The 21,495-nt window shown below is 49.2% G+C and overlaps 2 protein-coding genes across 3 annotated transcripts; both read left to right on the top strand.

Annotated features, from left to right (window-relative positions):
- Nucleotides 1–498: 498 nt before the first annotated feature.
- Sdf2l1 (stromal cell derived factor 2 like 1) lies at nt 499–2,788 on the top strand. The gene is made up of 3 exons (XM_036197720.1): nt 499–749; nt 1,063–1,259; nt 2,120–2,788. The coding sequence occupies exons 1-3, from the start codon at nt 566–568 to the stop codon at nt 2,399–2,401; spliced, it is 663 nt and encodes a 220-aa protein (XP_036053613.1). The 5' UTR covers nt 499–565; the 3' UTR covers nt 2,402–2,788.
- A 5,671-nt stretch (nt 2,789–8,459) lies between these two features.
- LOC118589981 lies at nt 8,460–20,745 on the top strand. 2 transcript variants are annotated; one of them, XM_036197718.1, is made up of 7 exons: nt 8,460–8,483; nt 9,656–9,910; nt 10,129–10,252; nt 12,737–12,948; nt 13,453–13,523; nt 13,758–13,862; nt 20,433–20,745. In XM_036197718.1, exons 1-7 carry the CDS (start codon nt 8,481–8,483, stop codon nt 20,605–20,607), a joined length of 945 nt encoding a protein of 314 aa, XP_036053611.1. In that variant the 5' UTR covers nt 8,460–8,480; the 3' UTR covers nt 20,608–20,745. The 2 variants fall into 2 exon arrangements, with proteins under 2 accessions (XP_036053611.1, XP_036053612.1); XM_036197719.1 differs by lacking the exon at nt 8,460–8,483 and adding an exon at nt 9,405–9,522.
- The last annotated feature ends 750 nt before the right edge of the window (nt 20,746–21,495 follow it).

Raw genomic sequence — 21,495 nt, 5'->3', positions numbered from 1 at the left:
AGGGAATCCAGAAACTCTGAGATCCAGGAGCTGACATGACTCAGTGACAGTTTGATTAACTCCTGGGCCCAGGAGATTTCAGTAACTTTGGGATCTGTCCACTTTGTGACCATAAAATCTAGTGATTCTCGAGACTCTGCAGCTTTACGCCCAGGATCTGAGTGCAGAGACACACGACCGAAGTCCAGGGGTCAAATGGGGTCTTGAACCTACACCCCAAGGGCTTAAGACAAGGGGCCAAGCGACTGTTGGCAATAAACCTCGCGGTGCTCCACTTAGAGGCCTCTGGGAGCTGCTCGCCGCCGCCGCTGCTCTCTGGACGTTCATTGGCGGGTCCTCGGAAGCGTGGACCAGTTAAAACCCTTCTGTGTCTCCAGCCCCCTCTCAGCTACCTCCCTGAACCCTGGGGGTGGGGCTCTCCACAACGATCCAATAGTAGTGCAGGAGGGGCGCGCGCGCGCGTGCGATTGGCTGCTAGGAGAGGGCGCTGTCAGAGCCGGATTGGCCGGTGTTGAGGACGGAAGCGCCGAGGTCCGGAGCGGCTGGAACCCGGCTGGCCGTCGGGATGCGGGGCGCGAGCCGCGGCGGGGTAGCTGGGGCGCTGCTGGGGCTGCTGCTGGTGCTCTCGGTGCGGAGCGGTGGCGCGTCCAAGGCGAGCGCCGGACTCGTGACCTGCGGGTCAGTGCTGAAGCTGCTCAACACCCACCACAAAGTGCGGCTGCACTCACACGACATCAAATACGGATCCGGTGCGCGGGGTGGTGCCTGGGACCGCCAAGGGGCCGGAGGCTTAGAGACCTAGTGGTCCTAGTGGGATCTGTGGGCTGTCAAGAAGCGGGGTAGTTGCGACTCTAGACTCGCTTGCAGGGTCATGAGAGGCGAGCCTCGGGACTTAGGATGTGAGGGACCATCGGGACTTGGGGGTCCGGCGGGAGCCGGGGCTGGGATGAGCCCTTGGGATCCTGTGTTAATGGGGGCTGTAGGAGGAACTTTTTAGTGTTCAAGGTTAGGATCCGGAGATCTGCAATTGACAGAGACCACGGGTGGGCTGTCCCTCTTCAGGCAGCGGCCAACAGTCGGTAACCGGCGTGGAGGCGTCCGACGATGCCAATAGTTACTGGCGGATTCGCGGCGGCTCCGAGGGCGGGTGCCCGCGCGGACTCCCAGTGCGTTGTGGGCAGGCAGTGCGGCTCACGCACGTGCTCACCGGCAAGAACCTTCACACGCACCACTTCCCGTCGCCGCTATCCAACAACCAGGCAAGCCCCCTTCCGAACCTGTCGAAGCTGAGCGGGCAGGAACCCGAGTGACAGCGGGAGGGGTGTAGGGGAGGGGACTCATTCTTCAGCTGCTGTAAAATGGGAGTTTTTTATTCAGAAGTTTATGAAGCTCCTGCTCTGGGTCCTGTCCCCAGGAACTTCCACCCCAGAGTTAAGAGAAAGACTGAGAGAAGTCAGTGCGATTAGCTCCCATGAAAGAGAAGTAGAAGTTTCCCCCAGTCTTTTCCCTCTGTGGAATAGCTCCTGCTAAAGCATGGGGGCAGGTCACTGCTGATATCCTGGGAGGGGCGTGAGAAGGAACTAACTGGTTGGGGAGAGTTTCTGGGGGAAATGGTGTCGATAGGGAGCTTGGCCATTAGCCTGGGAGCTTGAGGGATTTACCTTCACTAGGTTAGCACAGGAGTCTGTGGGTACACAGACTGATACAAGAGGCTCTATATGCCACGTGGTGGTGGTGGTATCTGCGGTGGCACATGCCTTTTAGTCCCACATTTGGAAGGCAGAGGCAGGCGGATCTCTGAGTTCTAGGACAGCCAGGACCTCATAGAAAAACCCTGGGCCACAAAGAGAAACCCAAAAAACAAACGAACAAAAAACAGAGGCTCTATGCATCTGAAGAAACCTTCAGTGGGATGAGAATATGTTGTTTATTTTTTTGAGACCAGACCTCTCAACATAGCCCTGCCTGTCCTGGAACTCACTAGATCAGGCTGGCCTCAAACTCACAAAGATCTGGGACCAGAGGCCCAGGTTACTAGGTGTAAGTACTACTGCTAGACGTGCAGCTTATGGGGCTCTGTGCCCCATGTGTGACTGTCTTCCATACTTTACACTCTCAGGAGGTGAGTGCTTTTGGGGAAGACGGTGAGGGTGATGACCTGGACCTGTGGACAGTACGATGTTCTGGGCAACACTGGGAGCGTGAAGCCAGCGTCCGCTTCCAGCACGTGGGCACCTCTGTGTTCCTGTCCGTCACTGGTGAGCAGTATGGTAACCCCATTCGTGGGCAGCATGAGGTGCACGGCATGTCTAGTGCCAATGCTCACAACACGTGGAAGGCCATGGAAGGTATCTTCATCAAGCCTGGAGCAGATCTCTCTACAGGGCATGATGAACTCTGAGAGCTGGATGGGTGAAGGGAGGGAGGGGGGCTGGGTAGGGATTCTGTAGGGTCATTCTTGTGTGAGACTTTGTTTGTAGGGCCCTCAAGTACCTTTATGATTAAAGAATGTTGGTTTGTGATTATATTTGCTGTAACCCCAGGGAAGATCTGAAGGTACCAGCCACATCTGTCCAAGTTACCATCTCCCCATCTCCCCTATCTAGGTGTCTGTTTAAATTTTTTTTTTTTTTTTTTTTTTTTTTTTGAGACTGTCTCACTATGTAGCCCTCGATGGCCTTAATTCCTCAGAGATCCGCCTGCCTCTGCCTCCTGAGTGCTGGGATTAAAGGCGTGCACCACCACTACACAGGCCCCAAACTGTTTTATAAAATCATTTTTATTACTAGTGTGAGTGTATGTGCTGTGTGAATGCTGGCACCTGCAGCTCAGTGCGTGTGTGGACGTCAGAGACCAACTCTGTCTAGGGGATTCTCATCTTTTACCTTGATGTTGTTTCCAGGGATCAAACTCAGGTTGCCAGGATTGTGTAGTGCACACATTAGTTAGCTGCACCTCAGTGGCCCCAAACTTTTTCTTTTTTAAATGCCTGCCCATGCACTATAACGCTGTCCTGATCTCACCTGTCTACCCTACAGTGACCTCATAGCAGTGGATTTTCATCCACACAACTTGAACTTAGGCAGTTTTCCTACTGAGCGACCTTGGCCCTGGGGGCCCCTGCCAACTGGGATGGGGCTCAGGCTCTCCAGGCCACTCATTCCTTATCTTAGGACCCCACTCTTCTGGTGGTTGTGGCAGTCCTGAGATTTATCTTTGGCCAGGCCATGGTGGTATACACCTTTAATCTCAGCACTCAGGAGGCAGAGGCAGAGGGCTCTCTGTGAGTTCAAGGTCAGCCTGATCTATAAGTTGAGTTCCAGGACAGCCAGGGCTACACTGAGAAACTCTGTCTCGAAAACAAAACAACAACAACAAAAAGATTTATCTTTGACCAAAGGCCTGTTGAGAGTTCTGCCTGTCTGCTGGAGAGTGATGCCTCAGGGGCCCACACTCTTGATGTAAAAGGCACTCTCCTTTCCCCAGGGTCCTGGAGAGGAAAGAACTAAGACTGAAGAGATAGCTCAGTGCTTAAGAGCACAGTCCCTTTCAGAGGACTGGCACCCATGTTGTATCAGGTGGCTCACACTCTAACTCCAGTTCCAAGGGGATTTCTCACACCTCTCACCTCTGTGGGCACTTGCTCACATGTGCACAAACTTATATAGACACATGTAATTTAAAAAAGACTGAGAAGAACACCTCAAAAGACATCTCAAGGGAAGATTACCCCCCCAAAAAAAAAACAGATATAGAATCTGAGGCGGTAACAGCCTCAGAGGTGCAGGCAGGGTACTACAGTTTCAAGGATGGAACAGTTGGTACTTGCTGAGCTTGAGGCTATGGGTAGAGCACTTGCTAGCATGTACAAGGCATGGGGCCCATTTCCAGCACCCAAAGTAGATAAAGCAATGCACATAATGCAGCGTGCAGTTTCTATAAGTAATGAAAGCACAAGCAGAAGAAACAGAAGGGCCCTGTGAGCAAGCTGGCAAGCAGCTGTGGTGGTGTGTGTGCGGCCTCTAGAGGTAGTGGAAGGAATGACAGGGAACTGCTGGGGATGGAAAGTGTTGATCTTGAGAGCCAGAAAATGCCCGAGGGGCTGGGATGACAGTTGGCTAGAAGGGACTTGGAATAGGGTGGGAAGAGCAGAAAGCACATGGATTTGAGAAATCAACTCACTATTAAACCGTGAGGGTGAGACAAAAAGCTGGAGTCAGTTGATACTGAGGGGAAGGGGTTATGTCTTGGACAATTACTTTCGCTGCCCTTGTGACACCCTTGTCTTCCCCTGACAAACTTATGGTCTGAAACTCACTAAACCAGGCTGGCCTCGAACTCACAGAGATCCACCTGGCTCTGCCTCCCGAGTGCTGGGATTACAGGCGTGCGCCACCACCGCCCGGCAAACATTTTAACTTTTTTTTTTTTTTTTTTAACAATTTATTTATTTATTACATATACAGTGTTCTGTCTGCATGTATGCTTTTATGCCAGACGAGGGCACCAGATCTCACTACAGATAGCTGTGAACCACCATGTGGGTGCTGGGAATTGAACTCAGGACCTCTGGAAGAACAGCCAGTGCTCTTAACCTCTGAGCCACCTCTCCAGCCCCCCAAATCTCTTGAGATCTGAGAGGATTTAGAAGGAAGGAGATGACTGGGAAAGGATTGCAGTAAATGCTGGGCAGAGTATGGGATTGAGCAAGGGGGAGAGAAAGGTGCATTGTGGGGCCCTAGTCCACCCTAGTACTCAGTCTCACTGGGGAATCTCACTAAAGTTATACCACTTGAGAGGAAAGGAAGCAAGGATATGCACCCACCAAAGCATCTTCTCTCATTGGCTGAGGCTGCTGGCTGGGTGGGAGCAATTGCTTAGCAGCACTTCTTACTTTGTGTACTGGACAAGGGCTCCACCCACCAGAAGACCCCAGACAGAATCACAGGTGGGCTATTTTATCTGAGATGAGCCAAGATTGGGGTAGGGCACTCCAGCATTGCTGCATCCTGCCCACACAAGGGGGTGCTCTTCCTGTCCACCTGGGCAGGCAGTGGGGCATTGGAGTGCTGATTAGGGAAAGAACTCAGGTGGACACCAGTTAGGAATCCTAGGTAACCAATATGCTTTGGGAGCAGAAAAGTTGCTTCTATGCAGAGTGTAGTACATGGCCAAATGTAAAAACAGCAGTAGCAGCCACAAACTTTAAAATTTATTTTCATTTTACTTCATTTTTATGTGTGTGGGTATATTCTGTGCACACAATGCCTTCAGAAACCAGAAAAGGGTGTCAGAACCCTGGCACTGGAGTTACAGATGCTTGTGAGATGGCTTGTGGATGTTGGGAATGGAACTTAAGTCCTCTGGGAGAGCAGTCAGCCCTCTTCATCACTGAACTGTCTCTCCCTCATGACCTGCCCAAGTCAGTATTTCATGTGGCTCAGGCTGGTCTTGAACTTCTGATTCTCTACTCTCCAAATGCTGGGATTTCTGGGTGTTTTGTTTTGCATCAGTGTGGAGAGGCACAGTATAGTGGCCCATGATTGGCGTAAGCACAAGGCTAGCTTAGTCTCCTCAGTGAGTACAGTGAGCTAGCCAGTGGTACAGGATGGACCTTGTCTCTAAAACCAATAGCATTCCCCCCCTCTCCACCCCCACCAAGAAGATAAGACGATGTAGGGACTTCAGAGATTATGGCTCAGCAGTTAAGAACATTGACTGCTCTTCCAGAGGACCTGGCTTCCATTTCCAGCATTCATGTGGTGGCTCACAACCATCTATAATTCCAGTTTCAGAGGATTGAACACCTTCTTTGGCCTCCCTGGACACTAGGCATGCATGTAGTGCACAGACATGCAGGCAAAATATCCACACACATAAATTTAAAATAAACTGGACAACATAATGTTCCTGAAGATTAAAAACCAGCTCTGGATGTTTCAAAAACATTTTCTCACAGCCATGAAATGGGCAAAACAGGAAAAGGCACAGATGCCAGTTGCAACCCTTTCCAACATACACCTAAGTAGAGCTCTTCAGTTATGTGTGCTAGGTGATGCCTATCTTTGCCCCTTATCAGTCCAGAAAGGTCACTCAATGAACTCTTATCCACAAAGTGGTTTCCAGTCTCAGCAATATCAGCGCATTTGCTTCCCTTACGTATGCCAAGGCCTCCCCAGCCAGCTGGAGGTGTCCTGATGGCAACATTCTGAAAAGTTGAACAGAAACGTCTTTGAGTGGCTGTCCCTTCTGGAAGCCTGAGGGCCTATTCGCCGCTGGCTTGGCCAGTGGCTCAGACACTTCCCGGGGATCTCAGCACCCTCCTTAATTCGGTGAGCTATGTGGCGAGCATGGACGCGCCCTCACGAGTATCACTACAATACAGAGAAGCAAGGGAAAAGGCGGGCAGAGCTCCTTTTCATAAGTTGTGAATGAGAAAGTGTTGTAGAACTCATTGTTAAAACGGCGGAGCCAAAACTCGGGCGCCTGGCCAATCGGAACCCGGAGGCTATTTTGAAATCTTCCCAGCAGCAGCCAATAGGTGTGCAGGAAGCGAAGCTTAGTGTTGGCGCAAGCCAATGAGGCTAGCGCTGTGCCTTGCTTGAGGCCTGGGGCTCGGCCCTTGGGACTGTCAGAGGTTAAAGATGGAGCCCACCGAGAGGTCGCCACGAGGGTTGTCCGAGTAGGACAGGACCGGCGACAACCACGATTTCCTCCCACTAATCTTCTGTCTCCACCGTGGGAACAAGGGGTGTCTGTCCATGTGAGTAGCTGGTCTGAGGTGGGGGGTGTGGTGAGGCTGGGGGCCGTCCCAAGGCAGGGGACTCCAGATGGCATGAAGCCCTCGGTCTGCTCCTCCCAGCAGAAGAATCTGTTAGGACAGAATGCAGAACTCATACTGGAGGAACCAACCAACGACCAGGTCTGGAACTCCAAGGGCCTCACCTGCTAGGGGTAAACCATCCACCCCTCCTATTCTAGAAGGAGCTCCAGGCTGAAACGGTACAAGGTAGCGCTAGTACAGGTCCCTCTCCTTTGTGTATGAGCCACCCCACCCCCACCCCCGCCCTTAAGCTCTCTCTGGGGAATGTCTCTTTCACCGGAATCGGAATCATGTTAGGGAAAGTTTAGGTGCCCTGAAGTTCCTAAGACCCTGAGGACTGCATCTGAGCTAGAGCCCCTTCTGTGCTCCAAATCTTGGACAGAGGTCCTACCCAACTATGGTGGTTGACCTTTCAGCCTTGCACACAATGTGGGTGATGGATTGCCTGCTGGCTGCAGGTGCTCTGACTAGGTTGCACTACTGTGCTCTGAGAAGCAGTGCAATGATATTGTCAAAGCATCTGGGGCCAGCCTTGTAGACAACCTCTTCACCCACAGTTCCTCCTTCCCTCTTTCCAGGCCTCAGGCCTGCAGCCTCCCCTCCCCTGCTCATTTTACTCTGTTCTCCATGGAAACTTGAAATTCTAGTCAGGCCTGTGTCTCTGGGGTCAGAGGGTACCCTTGGCCCAGGCAGAGGCCCTGACCCCACCCAGAGAGACCAACAAGGTTTGCTGGACACTCTTTCCCTGTTGCACTACTGTGAGCCCCTGGGGAGCAGTGCAATGATGAAAGGGCATCTGTCAGGCCTGCCCACTGTCCACACTACTCACTTTCCAGCTGAGAAACCTGGGGTGCCCCAAGAGTAAGTGGCTGGACTAGTTTATCTTGCGGGTACAGAGCTGGATGAGACCCCCCCCATCTGAGAGCATAAGGTGGATACTGGGAATCATATTCCAAGGCTGGAGCCAGTACAAAGATGAGACTCCAGATTTGGAAAGGATCTGGTTTCAAGCTCTTGGCCCCCCAGGTTAAGATTGGGAATCCATGCTAGGTATGCTGGCTCATGCCTGGATGCTGAGGCAGGAGCATTGCCTCAGAATTGAGGCTGGCCTGGTCTATGGTGTAATGCTGTCTCAAGAACCAAAACAAAACAAAACCAGAACCTCCAGGACCTTGTGGAGAGAAACATGTTCAACTCTCTGTATGGAAAAGGTTTAACTACACCAGGAAGAACAGGACTCAGCCTTCCTGAATGCCTGAAGATAACCAAGGTGACGAGAGAATGTTCTGAGTGGTGTTTGGGAGGAGGCATGAGAAGGCCCTCAAACCAGGGGCATTGCCGTGGGTCTTGGGGCTCAGCAGGAATGTACTACCTGGGATGGATGGATTGATGGACTTGGAATAAGAAGCCTGCAGAGGAGGCCTGCCGACCATGCCTGCTTGCTCTTTTACAACAGGGTATGTCTTGGACATTGAGGTGTCTGGCATGTCTGCTTTAAGGAAGCCTTTCCTGGGGAGTCCTTGCAGGCTCACCTTTACCAACTAGACCCAGTGAGAAGCTGGTTGTGGAGGCCCATGCCTTTGAACTCAGCACTGGGAAGGCATGGGTTTGAGGACAAGACTGTCTACATAGCAAGTCTCAGGACAGCCGGAGTTACATGGTGAGACTCTGTTTCAAAGCCCTCCCCTGAAAAAAAGACCTAGTGAGGGTTGTTCAGGCCGGTCTCCTTGAGAGGAGAGCCAGGCTGCCAGACTGGCTTTCAGGAATGCCTTCACCCCTGGCTTGGGAAAGTCAGCCACTGTCTGGTACAGATATGGGTCTCAGGCGTGATGGAGGGCTTCGATGGTGAAGCAGCAGCTGGCATGCACTCGCCTTAGAGGCTAGAGTAGAAGAGGCCAGCAGCTCTTGGTGCAGCCTGTCCCTCCTGAGATGCCCAGGAATTCTTACTTGTCCATATCTCGGGCGTGGGCCTGGATTCGAGAGGGCTGGGCCTTGGAGGACTTAGGTTGACTGTCAAGAGGCAGATGGAGACAACTTTAAGAAATGTAGCAGAGGGGCAAGAAGGGAAGGGCAGGAGGACATCAAGACAGAGCGAAGGAGTGGTCATGGGTCCGAGCATGCTGTTGTACACCTTTAATCCCATCATTCTGGAGGCAGAGACAAGCAGACGTCAAGATCAGCCTGGTCTACAGTGGTTTCCAGTATAGCCAGAACTACACAGTGAGACCTTGTCTCAAAAAACAACAAAAAAAGAAGTGGTCGAGAAGGGGAGATCAGGACATGATCTGGAGAGAGATGTGTGAAATGCTGTAGAGTAGGACAGAAAACAGAGGGCGCAAAAGCCAGAGCTAAAGCGCTTTGGGGGCAGAAGGAAGTGCTTTGGGATACTGCCTCGGTGAACTGGAAACCAGATTCAATTACCAGGGCAGACTGGTAAGGCAGGGTTGGGAGGTGCTTTGGAGAGGACCACCGCTAAGAAGGAGATCAAAATCCCATGGGTACCTGGGTACTTCCAGTGGTCAGGAGGGTTGGGGAGGAGGAGCACACCAGCGCGCATGCTCGGAGGGGGTGGGCATTGTCGCGTGTACTGGCGCTGGCCCCGCCCCCTAACTCCTTAAGCACTCCCTGGGGGTAGACCTGGAGGGGGCCGGGTTGTCTGGAGAACTGGAGTCTGCCCCGCCGCTGTAGGGAAAGAGTGGGTGCGTCCTGTAGTCCCCGCCCCAATGGGCTCCTGTCACCTTTCGGGACCTCAGATGTAGCCCCCCCGGGGGGGGGTCTCCTTGCCCTAGGAGCCCTTCCCCGACTGCCGCTCCGCCCCCACTCCGCCCCCAGGCAGCATCTGCTCACCACCAGCAGTCCCTCTCGATGGAAGTCCTGGATGAATACGACAACGAATTCCCCCAGAATGTGACCTTCTGCCAGCTCATCTCCGAGGACGACTTCGAGAGGCAAGCAGCGACCTACACCGAGCGCGCGCTGCGCCGTCTCTTCCGTTCCTTGGACCGCAACCCAGCGCTGGCGGAGAGGGTTGTACGCAAGGACAAGCAGACTGAGATCGAGCAGCGCGGGCTCCTCTCCTGCCTCTGGGTGCGGGCTGCGGGAGGCCCCCATCTCCACCTGCTGTTTTTAGGGCGGAGCATTGAGGGTGGGGCTTTAACTGAGGGATGGATGGGGAGGTCACGGGGGGGGGGGGGGGGCTTGGGGCAGCCAGAAGGGTCTTTCGAAGCCAAGGATGCCAAGCCTGGGAACAAAGCAGGCAAGCGACTCTCTTCTTGCTTCCCGCCTTTCTGCAATCGTTATTGCAGGCGAAGTTTGTCTGCGCTGTCCAGGGAGAACTGAACCAGTGCAACAGCATGGGTGCCCTGGAGATGCATCAGCGCCTGGAGCAGCTGAAGAGGCGCATCAACCGTGTACATCTGTATTCCCAGGGTGAGGCTCAACTAATGAGGGTGTGAGCCTTGGGAAACTGAGCCCAGGGCAACTGCTTCCCTCCCATTTCAGTTCCCATCAACATCTCAGTGTATGTCAAGCATAGGTTGTTGACATCTTAGGTGCAAATGCGGTGCCCATCTGTACTCTCCAGGTTGGACTTACCCCTCTCGGATCATGTCTAATGAAGAGCAGAAAGGAGGGCACATCTCCTAGCCAGATTAGCTAATTTAGAGGCTAACTACTGAGGGGGTCAGGGTGGGGTGCAGACGCCTTTAATCCCAGCCTTAGGATGTGTCTTAATTAAAACAATTTATCTGTTTATTTGAGACAGGGTCTCATTCTGGAGTCCTGCTGGCCTTAAAATTGCAGAGATGTGCCTGCTTCTGCCTTCAAAGAATACTGGGATTAATTAAAAGTGTGCGCCACCACACTTGGCTCTAAAGCGAAATATTATTATTGTGTGTGTATAGTGTATACATGAGTATGTGTGTAAGGGACACATGCGGAAGTCAGGATAACTTGGAGTCAGTTCTTCCACTGTGGGATCTGGAGATTCAATTCAGGTTGTCATGCTTACATAGCAAGTGTCTTACCCAGTGAGCCATCTTGCTGGCTCCTTCCTTCTCCTCCTCCTCCCCCTCCTCCTCCTCCTCCTCTTTCTCCTCCTCGTCCTCCTCCTCTTTCTTCTCCTTCCCCCCTCGTCCTCCTCCCCTACCTCTTCTTCCTTTTTTAAATTTTTTTTTTATTTTTTATTTATTTATTTTTTATGACAGGACCTCACTATGTTCCTCTGGCCAGCCTGGAACAAACTCATTGTGTAGACCAGACTGGCCTTAAATTCACAGAGATCCCCCTGGCTGGGACTAAAGATGTGCGCCAGTACACCTGGCTCTCTGCCCTCAAATACCTTTGTATTTTGACCCGAGGTCTCTCACTAACCGTGGAGCTCATTGATTTGGGTAGGCTGGCCAGCAAGTTTCCAGCGTCTGTCTGCATTCATCCCCAGATGGATTATCAGTGTGGGCTGCTCTGCCCTTTGTTTTCTGTAGGCAATGGGGACCTGAACTCAGGTCTTTTTTTTCTTTTTTCTTTTTGATCTTTTTCAAGACAAGACTTAATGTGTAACAGTCCTGGCTGTCTTAGAACTCACTCTGTAGCCCAGGCTGGTCTTGAACTCAGAGATCTGTTTGCCTCTGCCTCCGGAGTGCTGGGATTAAAGGTGTATGCCACCACTGCCTGGCTTTGAACTCAGCTCTTTATGCTTGTGATGTAGGTACTTTATCAACAGAGTCGGTTCCTTAGCCCCTCCCCTTTTATTTCTATTAACATTTATTTAAAAAAATTTAATCACTTTATTGTGTGTGTGTGTGTGTGTGCATGCATGTATTCCGTGTACTCAATAGATACCTGTGGAAGCCAGAAGAGGGCATTGGATTCCCTACAGCTGGAGTTACAGGTTGTTGTGAGCCACCTGACATGGGTGCTGGGATCTGAACGTAGGGCTTCAGCAAGAGCAATAAGTGAGTGCTCTTAACCACTGAGCCATCTCTCTAGCCCTTCTATTACATTTATTGTATGTGTGTGCTTCTATCTCCTAAATTCTGGGATTACAGGCATACACCACCACATCCCAGCTAATGAACTCTTCTGATGGGCTGTATGAAGTATGAGTTAATATTCAGATGTACTCTCCAGACTCATTCAATGCTGTCCATAAGACCTAAATGTGGAGCAGGGCCTGGCTCAGGATCCTGCCAGGTGTCACTGTCCTCGAACCCACCTTTGCAAGACCTCATTGTGGGTTTTCTTTTATAAGCAGTACCCTTTTCCGCCTCACATGCCTCTGAGGCTTGGGTGCAGACTGAGGCCTCACCATCTGGGGCCTGGATATCCTTGCTGGTGTTGGCAGACTCTGTCTTCCACAATCCTTGCCTGGGGGGGCACAGATTAGCCTACAGGGCCTGGTTCAATCCATCACTTCCTTCAAATTTGTACCCTTAAAGTTAGACATCTTGGCATGGATTCTGCCTGCCCTTTTGCAGATAGGGGATATGGCTCTGCTGGTAAGAGCTAAAAGTAAAGCTTGCCTAGCACACATGAAGTCCTGAGTCTAATCCCAAGCACTATGTAAACTATGTACATATATAATCCTAGCAACCTGGAGGTTGGAGGCAGGAAGATCACAAATTTAAGGTGATTCTCAGCTGCTGTGACTGGCCAGCCTAGGATATGTAAGACCCTGTTAAAGGAGGGAAGAAGCGGGAGAGGAGAGAAAGCAAGAAATTGACTTTGGATCCTTTCTCCAAGGTGTTGGGTAGTTGGTGAGATAGTGCCTGCTGGCACCTCTCAGTGGTGGCCCAGGGTTTTCTAAAAAGCCTGGGAAGGCTTTCCTTTGCTGGAGAGACATCATGAAACCTTTGTGTTGCTGAGTTTGGGTCCTACTGCCCAAGGTGCCAGTACTCATTACACCCTTTGATGAAGGTGCCAAGAAGAGGAGGAGGAGGCTGAAACGAAAGAAAGATCCTATCCTCTTGCGAGACCAGGCAACCTCCCCGTGCCTGCTGCCAGCTCCGTTACCACCACCGCTGCCACCAACACCTGTCACCACCATGGCCTCTGTAGTGGCCACATCACCCTCTGTTTACACTATGCCCAGGGTCTTCGGCCCCTTTCCTACACTATCTGGCAAGCAGGTCAGTGGGGATATGCTCTGCTCTAGTGCTGGGAGTGAATCTTCCCTTCTTCCGTCCTGGCCAAGCAGTGGTTCTCAGATCTCTGCTGACAGGCTCCTCTCAGGCAGGCTTTGGGTATGAACTAGCAGCAGGTTGAACAGACAGGAGGGCCTGGCTGCCCTGGCTGAGGGCCACAGCGGAGGTGAATGGCACAAAGTTCAACCTCCTGTCCACTTGGATGTTCCCAAGAACAGGAGGAAAACCATAGACTTTCTCACATCTTATCCCCATTCCTGCCTCTCTCTTAGAGTGTTATCCTCCTCTGTGCCCTCCCCCTTGCGGCCCTCCCCTTCCTGGCAGCCCTCCCCTTCCTTGTAACCCTTGCCTTGAGGATAGGGCTTCCTCAGTTCCCAGACACCATCTTCTCTACCCCTGAAATCAACTCTTGCTTCCTGTGTAGGGGGATTGCTTTTCTGGAAAAGTGCAGTTTCCACTCTCTCCTGAGATTTTCTTTGTTTCTTATAGATGGAAAAACTGGATATTTCAAGATCTGAAGTGAAATTAAACTGGAATGGTCTTTCATCAACTTCAAAGAGGTGGACAGGATTTTACTCATCTTGAAAGAAACAAAAAGCATTTGGGGAACATCTTGAGTGCCAGACTTGATGGTTATTTTGTCTCAGCCTCTTAATTCTCATGATTTTGGGTGGTGATTGTGCTTATTTCCATAAGTTTGGACTGTGATGGTACCCTTGGACCTGTGTTATAGATAAGCATGCTGATGCTGTGGATGGGCCCACTGCCAACATCCGTTTCTCCTTATCTTACAGCCACATGGTCGATCTGACCCCCTTGGTCCTCAACCCTGGAGGCTTCCATTTCTCATATTTGGCAGGAAACAGTACACACAAGCTGCATTACCCTGGCTTCCCCTGGTGAGTGTATGTACCTTTCCAATCTTGACCCCTGGGCTCTGTTCCAGTGCTGGGGTCCTGCCTCTCACAGGCCCTGTGACCTGGATGCTAGGTTCTGTTCTGGTGCCGTGGGATCATGTGCTCAAGGGCAGAAGTTCATGATATCCCGTCCACTTCCAGACCTCACATGTGATCAGTGTTTGCAGCGGTAGAAGACATCAGGGATTGGCCAAACTGAAGCTGAAAGGAAGCAGCTTCCTGGTTGCCTTGGAATTGTATTGCGTTGCAGGGTTTACAAAATATGGATTGTTAAAAATCACTTATAGAGGGGTTGGGGATTTAGCTCAGTGGTAGAGCTCTTGCCTAGCAAGTGAAAGGCCCTGGGTTCGATCCTCAATGCCAAAAAAAAAAAAATCACTTATGAGATGTAGCTTGTATCACAGCACTTGGGAGGTGGAGGCAGAAGGATCCGAAAGTCAAGGTCATCTCTGCTTATATAGTCAGTGTAAGGCCAGCCTTGGCTACATGAGACCCTGTCTTAAGGGGAGAAAAGTCTCTGTATTCTGCCTATTCATCCTTTCCTTTCCTAAATGCCCCGGCCAGCGGGGTTTCAACGGGGTGACCCACCTGTGGGAGCGAATGAAAGGAACAGGGGACACAAGAGACAGCAGCAAGACAGTATTCTGATCAAGCCGCCAATCTTTATTTTCCTCCACATGGCTTATATAGCATAAGAGGGGAAGGGACATGGAAGGCGTGCAGAACGTGGGAGACATGCAGGTCGTGCAACTGCAAGAAGTCTGCTAAGGTGACTGGTCAGGGGCCATTTGTTCTGTTGCTAGGCTACCTGACCATGGAATGCTCTTTACATTTGGTTGCCATGGCACCTGACTGTGGAATATTCTTATCTTTGGGAGCCTCTGGTTAGTAAACAGGTGTTACTGCTCTAAGGGAGGGTGGTGGGTTTATGACTTGTTCTCTGGCCTAGCTAGTACTTTCCACGGTTCATGTTTGGTTCCTGAAATCTTGGTCCCTAACACCTAAACTCCTGACAACCACTGGTGTGTGTGTGTGTGTGTGTGTGTGTGTGTGTGTGTGTGTGTGTGTGTATACATGCATGCACTATTGTAGTTGGAGAGCTTCTCTCCAGGTTCCACCAAGCCCCCGCGGTCCCACAACCCATGTATAAAATAAACACACAGACACTTATATTGCTTACAAACTGTATGGCCGTGGCAGGCTTCTTGTTATCTACTTCTTCTATCTTAAATTAACCCATTTCTGTTAGTCTATACTTTGCCACATGGCTTGTGGCTTACCAGTGTCTTTACATGTTGCTTCTCATGGCGGCGGCTGGTGGTGTCTGTCTCTCTGCCTTCCACTTCCCAGAATTCTCTTCTCTCTTGTTCCGCCTTTACTTCCTGCCTGGCCACTGGCCAATCAGAACTTTATTTACACAGAGCGATATCCATAGCACACTATATTTATGTATTGATGTTGGTCTGTGCACATGTGTATGGAGGCCAGAATGTTGAAGGCCTTCATCACTCTCCACCTTTTTGTTGCTATTATTGATACAGGGTTTCTCAATGAACCTGTAACTTAATAATTTGACTGGGCTGGCTAGTCAGTGAGCTCCAGGGATCCACCTGTCACTGTTCCCCCATCTCTAGTACTATAGGGTACACTGCTGTGCCTGGCTTTTTATGTGGGTGCTGGGGTATGAAGTCAGGTCTTCTTGCCTCTGTGGCAGGCACTGGCCATCTGTCTGTCTGTCTGTCTGTCTGGCCTTAAATCACCCATCTTTTTCACTGTCTTCATAGTTTTCCTTTTTTTTTTTTTTTTTTTTTTTTTTTCAGGCAGGGTTTCTCTGTGTAACAGTCCTGGCTGTCCTGGAATTCATTCTGTAGACCAGGCTGGCCTCGAACTCAGAGATCCACCTGCCTCTGCCTCCCAAGTGCTGGGATTAAAGGTGTGTGCACCACCGCCCAGCATCACAATTCTGCCCTTTTGAGGCTGCTATATCTAGTTATCATTTGTGTGTGTGTGTGTGTGTGTGTGTGTGTATCTGTGTGAATGTGTACATACTTGTGCATGCACACAGAAGCCAGAAAAGGATGTAGGGTGTCTTTCTCTGTCACTCTCTGCCTGTTCCTTTGAGGTAGGGTCTCTCCTTGAATTTGGGGCTCCTGTTTTTTTAGCTAAATGGAAAGGTAGCAAGTCCCAGCAGTCTTGGCTCCTCTCCCCTGCAACCATGGGGCTCGGGTTCCACTGAGTTCATGTTTTCAGTTTTGTAAGTCTGGCAAATTGTCTATCAAAGTAAAGGGACCACTTTCTTTACATCCCCAGAAGTAATCAATGAGTTCAGATGATTTTTCCTATATTTTTGCATATTTATTTTTTGTGTGTGGAGGCACATTGTGTGTGGGGGTCAGAAGTTAATTTGCAAGGAGGCAGTTTTCTCCTTTTACCTGGAGATTGAATTCAGGTCATCAGGCTTGACCTCCTGAGCCATCTTGTATTTCCTCCTGCCCACGTCTTTTTTATATGTTGTCCAGGCAGTTCTGGAACTCCTGGACTCAACTGATCTTTCAGCTTCAATACTCTGGGTATTTTGCAGTACTGGTATGCACCACTGCACTGTTCAGGTGATTTATACAAGGGAATCACAGTTTCTCACCGAGTTATCCAAAATGACTTACAAACAAGCAAACCTTTATGTCTTAGGCTTCTTTATAGCTGAGAGATGTATACCTGAAATTGAGTGCTAAAGTCCAAAATAGAGAATTGTACTGTCAAGGTTCTTCTTCTTCTCCTTCTCCTTCTCCTCCTCCTTCTCCTTCTTCTTCTATGTTTTATTTATTTTTATTTTATGTACATTGGCTTGCCTGTATGAGTGTGGTGGATCCCTTGGTTTTTTGTTTTGTTTTTGTTTTCGAGACAGGGTTTCTTTGTGTAGCTTTGTGCCTTTCCTGGAACTCACTCTGTAGTCCAACTGGCCTCGAAATCACAGAGATCCACCTGCTTCTGCCTCCGAGTGCTGGGATTAAAGGCGTGTGCCACCACCCGGCTTGGTGGATCCCTTGGAACTGGAGTTACAGATAGTTATGAGCTGTCATGTGAGGCTGACATGGTCTGGAAGAGCAGCCAATGCTCCCAACCACTGAGCCACCTCTTCAGCCCCATTGAGAGAATTTATTTTATTTATTTATTTATTTTAAATTTTGGGGGGTTTTTCCAGACATGGTTTCTTCATGTAATTTTAGAGCCTGTCCTGGATCTCACTCTGTAGACCAGACTGTCCTCGAACTCACACAGATCTGCCTGGCTCTGCCTCCCAAGTGTTGGGATTAAAGGAAGTGTCTCTTTTTAACTATGGAAGCATTACCAAATTCTTTGTGTGAGCCTGACTGTGTGTGTGTTGTTATTGTTGAGAATGGAATCTAGGACTTTGCATATGGGCCAGTTCTCTACCATCCGGCTGCACTTCAGTTTTTTAACTCTTTCTTAGTACATGACCCACACATTTAGGGTCCGATTCAGGTCTAGTATATTAATTACTTTCCTATTGCCGTGGTAAAACACCATGACTAAGGCAACTTATAAAAGGAAAGGTTTATTTGGGGCTTCTGGTTCCATCATGGCAGGAGAAGGGCAGCAGTTCGGCCAGCATGACATGGGAGCAGCAGTTGAGAGCTCAGATCCTCATCTACAAACAGGAAGCAGAGAATACACTGAGCATGGTTGAAGGCTTTTGGAGCCCCAAATCCATCCCTGTGACAGTTCTTCCCAAACAGTTCTAACAACTGGGGATCAAGAATTCAAACACATGAACCTCTAGGCTCATTCACACCGCCACATTGGCTCTGTGGGTAAAGGTATTTGCTGCCAAGCCTGGATGACCCCGACTTTGACCCCTGAGAAAGATCATGGTGGTAGGAGAGGACTGATTCCTGCAAGCGTCCTCTGAGCTCCACATGCATGCTGTGCCATACTTGTACACACTAAAGTTTTTTAGAGGCTCTGAGAATGGTCAGTGTTAACATGTAGTCATCGGCAGGTTTCTCTGTGTAGCCCACCCACCTCTGTGCACTGGAGTTAAAGGTGTACACCACTACTGTCTGGCCTAGATTTTTTACAACTATATGTATGTGTATCTCTGTGTTTATGTGCTTGTGTGTGCGGGTGCCTGAAGAAGCCAGAGGCATCAGATTCCTCTTGAGCTGGGTTGAACTGTGAGTCACCTGACTCAGGTGCCAGGAACAGAACTCAGGTCCACTGTGAGAGCAGTCAGTACATGCTCTTAACTGATGAGTAATTTCTCCAGACCTCCTTGGTTTTTCTAACATCTTTTTAGATGGTGGAGACAGGTCTCTTATCAAATGCAGTTTGCAAATATCTTCTCCTTTCTGCTTTGCTTTTTTGCTTTTTGTTTTTGTTTTTGAGACAGGGTTTTACTTTGTAGCCCTAGCTTTCCTGGAACTCACTCTGTAGCCAGGTTGGCCTCAAACTCACAAAGATCTACCTGCCTCTGCCTCATGAGTGCTGGGATTAAAGGCTATCTTTTCAAGATAGGTCATGAACTATAAAAAGTTCTCAGATTCAGTGAATTGGTGTTTGAGTTTGGTTGACATCTTGGAAACTGCCTCCAAAGCAAAGGTCCTTTGAATACAGCAGGGCTTGTGTATGCCAGGTAAGCGACCTACTGCAGAGCCACACCCTAGACCCTGTCTTGGCTTCTGAGTCACGATCTCACTAAGTTCATCAGTTTGACCTTGAACTTGTGACCTTTCTGTCCCAGCCTTGCTAGATGTGGAATTGATTATATACTCCCATAGAGGGTCTTTGTGAGCCTTACCTTTTTTGTTAGGCTAATCGAGAAAAGACACTTGGTAAAAGTTTATGGTAGTATCAGTTAAAAGAGGGAATGTGGCTGAGCTAAGTGGCACACATCTTTAATCTTGGCTCTGGGGCATCAGTGACAGGAAGATCTCTAAGTCTGAAGCCAGCTTGGTCTACATAGTTTCAAGTCAGCCAGGGCAACACAGTGAGACCCTGTCTTAAAACCAAACCAAAACAGTAACCAAAATCCAAACCAAAACAAAAAAGCACTACTACCACCACCAACAGAAGAAACACAAAGAGAAAATATGAATCCAGGCATGATAACACTTGTCTTTAATTCCAGCACAAATGAGGCTGAGACAGGAATATTGATAGAAGTTTGTCATCAGCCTGTTCAAGAAAAAAAGTTCTAGGAATCCAGACCAACCAAGGTTATGAGGGCTATTATATCGAGACCCTGTCTCAAAAAAAGAAAAAATAATCTAGAAAGAAAAATATGCATTCGTGTTATGGAATATTGTATGGCTATTCAAATTATGCAGAAATAGTTGTATGGCTTTTCTGGGAAGATGTGTGAGCAAATATCTATCCCTCTTAGATGATGTGCTGACGAGAGATCAAAGACATGATTCTACCCACGTCTAGCTGGGTGAACTGGTGTTTACTGTGGTCCTTTTAGGAGTGAGTAAGGGCAACTCAGGGGGTTACATCACTGAAAAGCTAACCCTCATGTGCTGAGGACTCAGGAAAGTGGTGCCTGAGTTCCTTTCCCAATTTGAGGGTCTCTTCCTCAGCAACATTTTATTGCTTATATACTCCCCCCTTTTTTTCTTTGGTTTTTCAAGACAGGGTTTCTCTGTGTAGCTTTGAGCCTTTCCTGGATCTCGCTCTGTAGAATAGACTGGCCTCGAACTCACAGACATCGCCTGCCTCAGTCTCTAAGTGCTGGGATTAAAGGCGTATGCCACCGCTGCCTGGCTCCTTACAACTTTATTAGTTTTTGGAATTTTCTTGAGTTTTATGAGTTTCTCTCTCCAGGAGGAAATGTTTCAATCTAGAGGAAATTGCTACAAACTTGTATTCACAAAATGATACCCAAGTGGCCTGTTAAGAAGCTATGGATCTGCTCAAAGAGGGTTGAAAAATTAAACAGGCAGGTGGCTGATTACATGTACATTCGTGTAACCCTACCCCAAGACCCTGTCTTGGCTTCTGAGGCTGGAGGCAGGAGGATTGGCTGAAAGTTAAAAGCCAGTCTGGACCACATAGTTTAAGGTCACCCAGTCTCCCAAAAGCAAAACAAAACAGCCATTGGGACATTTTCACTTATTTATTTATAAATTTATTTATTTATTTATCTGGTTTTTTGAGACAGGGTTTCTCTGTTTAATAGCCCTAGCTGTCCTGGATCTCATTCTTTAGCCCAGGCTGGCCTTGAACTCACGGAGATCCGCCTGCCTCTGCCTCCCAGACGCCTGGCCATTTTCACTCCTTTAACTGGCAGCAGGACAGCCCGCTGGTAGTTTGCACTGTGTCCTCTAGGTGTCATCCATAGGCAGTTAGATCTGTTCCAGTTTCTACAATCGCAGAGTGCTATAACACAGCAGTGAACAGACTCCATGGGAGAGGTTTCTAGAAGAAATCTTGGGAGACAGCCCGCAGCCTGTGACTTTATTACATGTCTATCTGGCAGCCCTGTGTGCTAGTGTCTACTTCATGAGCATGTGTTGACCATCTCCTGTGCAGGACAGCAGCCTGTAGTGAACCCTCCAGCACTGATGAGACTCCATCTCCTGTGGTGAAAGCGCCCATCTTCACTCCGCCTGTTCTACTCAAGTTCCAGCCTGTGCCCAGACCTAAAGATGATCCAGAGAATGACCCTGGCAGTGCAGAGTCCATCCTTACCAAGAAGAGCGAGTAACCTCTTCCCTACAGACCACGCCCCAGGAATGAATAAATTTCCACAGAGGCGCATTGTAGGCGAATTTTCCTTGTGTTTCGGCAGCCATTCCCAAATAACCTTTCAGAGGCTTATTATTAATTATAAATCCTTGGTCGATAGCTCAGGCTGCTTACTAGCTAACTCTTACATTTTAAATTAACCCATATTTCTTATCTACCCTTTGCCACATGGTGGTACCTTCTTTCTTCTTTTTCTTTCTTTTTTCTTTTTTAGAGATTTGTTTATTATTTATTTATTTATTTATTTATTTATTTATTTATTTATTTATTTATTATGTATACAATGTTCTGCCTGCAGGCCAGAAGAGATGGTTGTGAGCCACCATGTGGTTGCTGGGAATTGAACTCAGGACCTCTGAAAGAACAGCCAGTGCTCTTAACTGCTGAGCCATCTCTCCAGCCTCTACCTTCTTTATTTCAACACAGCACATTCATCTTGATTATCTCTGTGCCTCTCACAATTCCCGAGACTCCACCCTTCTTCTACCCAGCATCCTCTGTCTATCTGTCCTGACTATATTTCCTGCCTAGCTAATGACCAGTCAGCTCTTTTGTTAAACCAATCAGAAGGCACCTTGGCAAAGACACATCTTCACAGCATACAGAATGATTATTCCATCACAGTGCGTCCTGGTGCAGAGCTCCCTGGGCTTGTACATCCTCTCTGCACTTCTAAAACAAATGGGGTGCAGCCAACTTGAACTCCCTGCCTAAGGCTGCATAGAATATGTACAGTAAGTGTTCAGCCAGTGGTGGCACACACCTGTAATCCCAGCACTTGGGAGGCAGAGGCAGAGGCAGGCAGATTTCTGTGAGTTCGAGGCCAGCCTGGACTATGGAGCAAGTT

This window comes from Onychomys torridus, chromosome 8 (genome assembly GCF_903995425.1).
Source record: "Onychomys torridus chromosome 8, mOncTor1.1, whole genome shotgun sequence".
NCBI lineage: Eukaryota > Metazoa > Chordata > Mammalia > Rodentia > Cricetidae > Onychomys > Onychomys torridus.
The sequence above is the reverse complement of the archived record's forward strand: the minus strand, read 5'-3'. Positions and strand labels throughout refer to the sequence as shown.

Excerpts from the sequence above, each read along its gene's own strand:
- Sdf2l1 (XM_036197720.1), top strand. The coding sequence starts at position 566 with ATGCGGGGCGCGAGCCGCGGCGGGGTAGCTGGGGCGCTGCTGGGGCTG. Across the intron at positions 750-1,062 it reads CGACATCAAATACGGATCCG|GCAGCGGCCAACAGTCGGTA; the intron begins GTGCGCGGGGTG and ends GTCCCTCTTCAG. Across the intron at positions 1,260-2,119 it reads CGCCGCTATCCAACAACCAG|GAGGTGAGTGCTTTTGGGGA; the intron begins GCAAGCCCCCTT and ends TTACACTCTCAG.
- LOC118589981 (XM_036197718.1), top strand. Across the intron at positions 9,911-10,128 it reads GGCTCCTCTCCTGCCTCTGG|GCGAAGTTTGTCTGCGCTGT; the intron begins GTGCGGGCTGCG and ends TCGTTATTGCAG. Across the intron at positions 12,949-13,452 it reads CTACACTATCTGGCAAGCAG|ATGGAAAAACTGGATATTTC; the intron begins GTCAGTGGGGAT and ends TGTTTCTTATAG.